The 8,054-nt window shown below is 42.0% G+C and overlaps 1 protein-coding gene across 1 annotated transcript; it reads right to left on the bottom strand.

Moving 5' to 3' along the window:
• Nucleotides 1-233: 233 nt before the first annotated feature.
• Nucleotides 234-2,226, bottom strand: LOC109937259 (twist-related protein 2-like). The gene is made up of 3 exons (XM_020535869.2): nucleotides 2,116-2,226; nucleotides 1,504-2,012; nucleotides 234-640 (listed from the first exon to the last, which is right to left on the bottom strand). Exon 2 carries the CDS (start codon nucleotides 1,992-1,994, stop codon nucleotides 1,521-1,523), a length of 474 nt encoding a protein of 157 aa, XP_020391458.1. The 5' UTR covers nucleotides 1,995-2,012; nucleotides 2,116-2,226; the 3' UTR covers nucleotides 234-640; nucleotides 1,504-1,520.
• Between the last annotated feature and the right edge of the window lie 5,828 nt (nucleotides 2,227-8,054).

The following is an 8,054-nucleotide window of genomic DNA, read 5'->3' as shown; positions in this document are numbered from 1 at the left end:
CTCTCGTTTATATACTGAGACCGTTGCCTCAAATATAGAGAGCATGGAATTTCCTTGAAGATTATTGTTAGGCATCTGACTTCTGTTTGATAATATTATTTATTTCGCTGTCAAATGCCTCACCGCTCCCCCGGGAGCTATAAATTCGCCAAAACTCTACTGCAAAACACACAAAAGAACCTGACAAGAGCTGCTCGCAATGTGCATTTATTATAAAACACAGGATGCGATAGAACTTTTTTTTTAAAATAATAAGTCGGTTCACAACATTCAGAGCTCATTCTCCGGAAATAATGTTCCAATTCAAATATAAAAAATAATATTTCACAACAAAGCTCTGTGCTTATATTCCTTCGTCCGCGGTTTTCGTCATTTTTTAATAACAAAAAAAATCATTTCTCAGTCCCGCCACACGATATACACGGTGGAATTGAAGCTTTGCAGGCAGGAGACATGCAAATAAATAGAGAACAATGGATCCACAGACTGTTGTCGTCTGATGTCCCAGTTTACTTCAAAGTATCTTCATGTCCATCGCCCCAGCCTGGTATTTAAGTGCTCTTGACTTTTGCTAACACGAGGCCAACTTTAAAATGCTCTTGGTGCACTGTGTAGAGATCCCACTAGCATAATATTGTGCCTGTAAGTCAAATGGGAGAATGGTTTGGATCATTTGGAAATTTGGGGGGGGAAGCTTAAAGTAAATTATAACTTCCCAGCCCCTGACTGGGCACCTTTGAAGAGTCCCAGAGCAGTCATAAAAACACGAACAAGAAATTATTTTTTTTTTTACAAACTCCAAGCGAATAAAAGCCAAAAAAAAATAGCGTGAATCTCGACCAAAGAGCGAAAAAGGCAATTAACTCCGGGATTTTTTTTTAATGCAATGACTTGAACTAGAAGGTTTTGTGAGTGAGTGAGATGTTTAGCAGTGTTCTTGGGGTGTATGCAAGAGAGATTTGGAAGCACAGTGCCTGTAAACATTCACATTTGCTCAGCATTTGGAGTACCAGAAAGAAATGGGTGCATCCCTCCTCTGTTTGCTTAAACTTTCTTCCACGCTACACGAAGCCACAGCCACTAAATAAATACTTCGGGGCAGAGGGAAGAGGGTTACAAGTGGGGATTGTGGTCACTGTTGATTTTCATAACTTCAGCGTGTTGACTGATCCAATAGTTCAACGCCTTGTTCAGAGAATGGGGGGGGGAGCAAAATAAAATATACAAGAGAAAAATATTACGCGCTAATGGGGGGGGGGGGGTGGAATTTCTGGGAGGAGAAGAATATTAACACATTGGGTAAGACAGAGAGAGAGAGCAAAGAAAGCGATTGAGCCTCGAATGGCAGCTGAGATGAAAGAGGCGGGTTATTGTTAGGTGTTTATCTTCCACATTGCAGAAGAGTTACATGTCGCTGTCAGGCCATTTGTACAGTTGCCTATCTGGTTTATACATCCCACCCTTTTCAAGGGATCTCGGTGGCCAAAAGCCTCTGACAATTACCTGCTCAGCAGCAAATGCTAAGGTCCAGCAGACAGGGGCCACGACTCCTCCATCCGCCAGACGGAGAAAGCGTAGCTGAGCCTCTCATGTGAAAGGTAATTGCAGCTGGTCACCTTACTGTCCAGCTCGTCGTTCTGCAGCACCTGGTACAGGAAGTCGATGTACCTGGTGGCCAGTTTAAGGATCTGGATTTTGCTGAGTTTGTCCGAAGGCAGAGTCGGGATGATTTTCCGCAAGGTCGCAAAGGCGTCGTTCAGAGACTGCGTCCTCTGGCGCTCCCTCACATTCGCCACCACCCTCTGGGTTTGAATATCTTCCAGGCTCTGGGCGAGGGGAGAAATCTTCATCCCTTTCTTCCCGGTGCTGGGCCTGTGAGCCCTTTGGCCTGAGCGCCTCTTCCTGCCGATCCGTTTGTGCTGTGAGTCCTGCTCTCCTTCGCTGTTACTTGCGCTGTCCACGGGAGAAAACGGAGAGTTGGAGTCCTCCTGCATGTTGCGTCTCACCAAACTCTGAAAAAGGTTGGCGTCAACGACGAGAAGGAGAAGGGAGAGAGAAAAAAGGCTCTCTGTAAACAGAAACTACGAGTTTGTAAAAAAAAATAAACAAACTTACAGATGTGTCTTAGCCACTTTAGTCCCAGTGGTCCTAATTCTTCTCGCTGCCTTTTACTGCTTTCGTGGGGGTTTTAGCTTTCAAGATCCGAGAGAGGGCCCACATCCTGGGGAAGCTCAGAACTGATTGGGCCACATTCTCTCTAATGAGTGGGAGTATTCTGTTGGCAACCGGTGCAGAAAACACCCACTAACATCTGTATAAAATCAGCCCGCGGATCTGCTCCCATTTTTTTTCCAAAGCACAAAGTTGATCTTAAAGGATATCTAGTGGAATTCAAACGGATACAAAGCAGTTCGTGTAACGAGATTTGCAAATTGACTGTGCTAGGTGCTGGTTACATTCGGGAGGAAATGGCGATTTGGTAACAAAAAAAAAGGAACGGTAACTTTTGTCTGTCGAGTTCACAGATTTTACAGTTAGTTACCTTGATGTTTCAGCCGCTTTAACTGGTCGGTTGCGGTGAAAATGTTAATTTATAAATTGGTACAATCTGGACACTCCGTGTTGAAAAACAATCCCCCAGTAACGAAATGCTAATGACTAAATCTCCGTTTGAGTTATGTTCGTGATGCTAATACACATTATTCCCGAATTAATCCTGTGTTTGATCAATAGACACTCCCGCTAACCTCCTGCATTATCGCTGGCGCCCTGTTGCAAACATTTTTTTTCTTGTTACTTGTTAAAGTCTCAAGGAACCGAAATGAAATATTCAAACCAACGCTCCTCCGGGTAATTTTCACTGCTTGTGTTTTTCCCCTGCTCCAATTATTAAGGTAAGTTTAACTTCAGAACTGTAATTCTCTTTGAGGTTCGATTTTTAGCCGTTCTACGATTTCTATGCGCTCCCCTTTTACATCTTAGCATCGGGGGATCTGACCATGTTGGGAAGATAGTGCAGGAGGTAGGGCCTGGGACATCTTGCAAAAGTCCAACTTCAATTTATTCCCCACCAGTCCCACCCAATGTTGCTTTTATTAGAGACGTTCTGTGAAATTGTAGCAAATGCTTTTCTTAAGAACAAAAGGCATTCTAGAGGAATGCACTCGATGTAGCCTTTGGTTAGACAAAATGTAACCTTGTACGGTTTGGATGCGAACTATTAATCTTGTCCATGTAGATAACTGCGCCGCCTGGCGCCCATTCCAGGATAAGATGCATCTGGGAACCAGTTCGTGATCTGAAAGGTGAACGTTTCCAATTCTACAGCTTTCATCTCACTTATCTAACAGCCATATACAATGAAGCTGATTGGAATAGTGGCAGCGACTTCTGTTGTAAACGCAACATTTGTGCACAGCGGGATGGCATACGCAGCAAAAGGTCAGTGAGTTTGTTTTTGTTTGGTTGGATGAGGAAAAACACCATGAAGGCTGGTATCAGGATGTAATTCATTCAAATGAAGACTGACTTTTTTTTTCCAAAATCAATATAAAAATCAAGACTTGAGTTTAGTGGGTCGAAGCAAGAGACGTTTGCTTATCTTTATATCCCAAAAGTTTTGCATGGCAAGGTTGTTTCCATAGAACGGTATGGTTAACTTTCCCTCCTGTAAGACCATAAAATGTAGGAGCAGATATAGGCAATTCGGCCCATCAAGGCTACTCAGCCATCAATGAGATCATAATCCTCAACTCCACTTTCCTGTCTTTTCCCCATAACCCTTGATTTCTTAAAAAATGTTTATCTCAGGAGTACTCAGAAGAACTTCTTGGTTATTTATTATTATTTTATTAACCTTTTATTGGTTTAGTTGAGATTATCCTTTAAATTAATTGTTCATTCATTATTTTGCTATTAATTATTCCCCAAACTAAAACTAATAATATCACATCATTGAAAGCAGAACCTTGCTGTATAAAAATTAGCTGCTGCATTTTCTGTATTACAATAATGACTGCATTCTAAAAAAACATTTAATTGCCAGTAATGCATTTTCAGACTTCTGGACATCATGAAAGACATAATATAAATGTAAATTTTATTGTTTCTGTGAAGGACAGACCTAAGCTATTCACAATGGTTGTCTCCTTAAGCCCTGGTTGTGGATTCAAATCATACTGCAAGATGATGATAAAACCAGAAACAGAGTAGAATTAAATTTAGCTCCTCAGCCTGACAACATATGGCAAGAAGTTTTTTTTTCCCTTGGGATCAGTGTTGGGACCCACTGATGTTCACAAATAGAATAGAAACATAGAAGATAGGAGAAGGAGGAGGATATTCGGCCCTTCAAGCCTGCTCCCCCATTCTTCACAATCTTGGCTGAACGTCCAACTCAATAGCGTAACCCTGCTTTCTCCCCATAACCTTTGATCCCATTTGCCCCAAGTGCTATATCTAGCCGCCTCTTGAATATATTCAATGTTGTGGCATCAACTACTTCCTGTGGTAATGAATTCCACAGGCTCACCACTCTTTTGCGTGAAGAAATGTCTCCTCATCTCTGTCCTAAATGGCCTACCTCGAATCCTCAAACAGTGACCCCTGGTTCTGACACACCCACCATCGGGAACATCCTCCCTGCATCTACCCTGTCTACTCGTGTTAGAATTTTATAAGTCTCTACAAGATCCCCCCCCTCATTTGTCTAAACTCCAGTGAAAATAATCCTGACCTAGTCAATCTCTCCTCATATGTCAGTCCTGCCATCCCTTGAATCAGCCTGGAAAACCTTTGCTGCACTCCCTCGAGAGCAAAAGCATCCTTCCTCAGAAAAGGAGACCAAAACTGCACTCAATATTCCAGGTGTGGTCTCACCAAGGCCCTCTATAACAGCAACAAAACATCCTTGCTCCTGTACTCGAAACCTGTCACAATGAAGACCAACATACCATTTGCCTTCTTTACCGCCTGCTGCACCTGCATGCTTACCTTCGGGGCACCCAGGTCCTGCTGCACACTCCCCTCTCCCAGTTTACAGCCATTCAGGTAGTAATCTGACTTCTTGTTTTTGCTTCTGGAGTGAATAACCTCACATTTATCCAAATTACACTGCATCTGCCATCGATTTGTCCACTCACCCAACCTGTCCAGATCATTTTGAAGGATCTCTGCATCCATGTCACAGTTCACCCTCCCACCCAATTTGGTATCATCTACAAGCTTTGAGATGTTACATTCTGTTCCCTCATCCAAATCATTAACATATATTGTAAATAGCTCGGGTCCCAGCACTGATACCTGTGGCACTCCACTAGTTACTGACTGCCAATTTGAAGGACCCGTTAATTCCTACTTTTTGTTTACTCTCTACCAACCAATTTCCTATCCATCTCAATACACTTCCCCAAGCGTTTTCATCGTGCACAATAATCTCTTATGCAGGACTTCAACAAATGCTTTCTGAAAGTCCAAATATACCACATCGACTGGCTCTCCCTTGTCAACTCTACTAGTTACATCTTGATTGAACTCCAATAGATCTGTCAAGCATGATTTCCCCTTCATAAATCCATGTGATATGTATGCTGAATGAGAATTATAATTTAAGTATTTGCAGAAGATTTCAAATTGGCAGGGGGTGTATCTAGTTAATAACTTAAAAATTGTAGCAATTTAAAAAAAAATTAGTAAATTTGAAGAATGATGCGTAACCAATAAATACAAGTTAATATAATTGGGAAGAACCTTGTCAGTTCTGAATAATGTAGGTGTTGTCAAGTCAGTTGGGAAAATAGCATGTGATCAGCAGAAATGAGAATCTTGGCATTGAGAGGGAAAAAGTCTGATTTCTCCAACCACGTGTTGAACAGCACGATCTAGAAGCCCACTGAATGAATGAAGAAAGGCTTATAAGCACTCTATTATTACCTAATCATATCTCAGTGATGTGCAGCTTCCCATTCTTCCACCAGTTGGATAGAAACAGGGTCGTGGCAATCCCTGACATAAAAGTCAGAGCACTTACCTGATTACTGGTTCACTGCTTGCTCCTCTGGGTCTCCATCTTGGATAACAGTCACCAACATCTCAGCACACTTCACAGGCATCAACCACCCACAAACCTCCATCCATGGGCATTGGCGTGGGACATGTACCAGCTTCAGAGTCATTATGGCACATCTCTGACCCACTTACAGTACAGTTCTCCACTTCAATGCTGCACTTTAGAGCACACCATCCCTTTCACTATAAACTGCTGCCAGGATTCTTTGCACACAGGGTCAGGCCTCCATCCCTTGATTCAACCAAGGTTGCATCTCAAGGTTCCTCTCTTGCTTTCTTAGCACTCACTACATTGCGCTTCCTTGGATCCTCACAGAATCTCAGCCATGCCATGCTGGTTAGCACAGGCACAAAGCAAAGCAGCTTATCCTGGTTGTCAGCAGTGATCAGTCAAGTGATCAAGTCAAAGAGTTAACTCTTTGTTGTTACAGCAAACTTTATGACAATATTAAAATGCTTAAAAATAGCTATCTGGCATTTTTAAAATGATTTATCAGAATTCCAAACTACATATAATTTACAGCAATGTCGATCTATTTTTGCAACACATCAGTGTAAAATATTCAGAGCAATGGATCACACTATAGGACCTAGAATGCCACCAGTTTACATTTTTGTAAATGATAGCAAGATTCACTTATTCAGTGTACAGTGGATGTAATTATGCTCTGCAGATTAAAATAATAATGTATAAATAAGTTGTGAGAATTAAAGCGAGATACAGGAGATGTTCATGACATCCTCTGCTCATGAAACACTATCATGCCTGCTGTGAACTTCTTCAGCTCTAGTTTATATCTGAATTCACAGCTGATCTGTTGTTGGCATTTTACTTCGGATTGTGCCACTTTGAATGATGCTTTGTAAAGCTGTTCCATATTACCAACTCAATAAGTTTAGTGCCACTCGGGAAGGTTTAAAAGTGCGGAAACCAGAGCATTAGGGTCAGCAAGTAAAATGACCAAGGAGGAGGCTGAGATTATGGCCTGTAAGACTAAGAGGAAGAAGACAGGAGAGGTTACTGAACGCGGTGGGACTGGCAGTCTGATGTGTATTGTTTGAATGCAAGGAGTGTGACAGATAAGGCAAATTCATTTAGAGCATTAATACATATAGCTATGATGTTGTAGCTATTACAGAAACTCCATTGAGAGAGGGACAAGACTGGCAGCTTGACTTTCTGAGATTTAGATGTCTCAGGCGAGGTAGAGAGGAATGTAAAAGAGGCGAAGGAATTGCATTACTGATAAGGGAGAATATCACAGCTGTACTGAGGGAGCAAACCTTGTAGAGCTCAGCTAGTGAAGCCATATGGAGACAGCTCAGGAATAGGAAGCGTGCAGTCACTTTGATGAGATTGTACTACAGGCCCCCCCGACAGCCAATGGGTGATACAGCAGATATTTGGACAGATTAGGGAAAAATATAAAAATAACAGAGCTGTTGTGGTGGGCAATTTTAACATCACCTATATCAACCAGGACTCCCCTAATGCCAGGGGCTTGGATTGGGGTTGGGGTGGGGGGTGGAGTTTGTTACATATCCAGGATGGATTTTTGAAACGATATGTAAATAGTTCAAGAGAAGAATGGGCCATACTAGATCTGGTATTGAGGAATAAGCCCAGCCAGGTGATCGAAATTTCAGCTTCAGGAGGCGGATACAATAGCAGTGTTTAAGAGGCATCGTGACAGATACATAAATAGGCAGGGAATATACAGATACGGATCGCATAGAGACAAAAGGATTTTAATTTAGAAAGGCATCATGTGTCGACACAGTCATGATGGGCCGAAGGGCCTGCTCCTGTGCTATACTCTTCTCTATATTTTCTTTTAACTTTACTCCATTCTTTTTTTGTAAAATGCCTTGGAGCAAGGATGAATTCCACAGGTTGCAGTGAAGGGTTTGTACCATCTTAGAATCTGAACAAATATTTTATTCCTTTTTATTTCAAAAAAATCCTTCAGACAGAGGCTAAGGTTAGG

The sequence above is a fragment of the Rhincodon typus genome, chromosome 30 (genome assembly GCF_021869965.1).
Source record: "Rhincodon typus isolate 14 chromosome 30, sRhiTyp1.1, whole genome shotgun sequence".
Taxonomy (NCBI): domain Eukaryota; kingdom Metazoa; phylum Chordata; class Chondrichthyes; order Orectolobiformes; family Rhincodontidae; genus Rhincodon; species Rhincodon typus.
The sequence above is the reverse complement of the archived record's forward strand: the minus strand, read 5'-3'. Positions and strand labels throughout refer to the sequence as shown.

Bases quoted from the DNA above. Each gene is read 5' to 3' on its own strand.
- LOC109937259 (XM_020535869.2), bottom strand. From the start codon at position 1,994: ATGCAGGAGGACTCCAACTCTCCGTTTTCTCCCGTGGACAGCGCAAGT.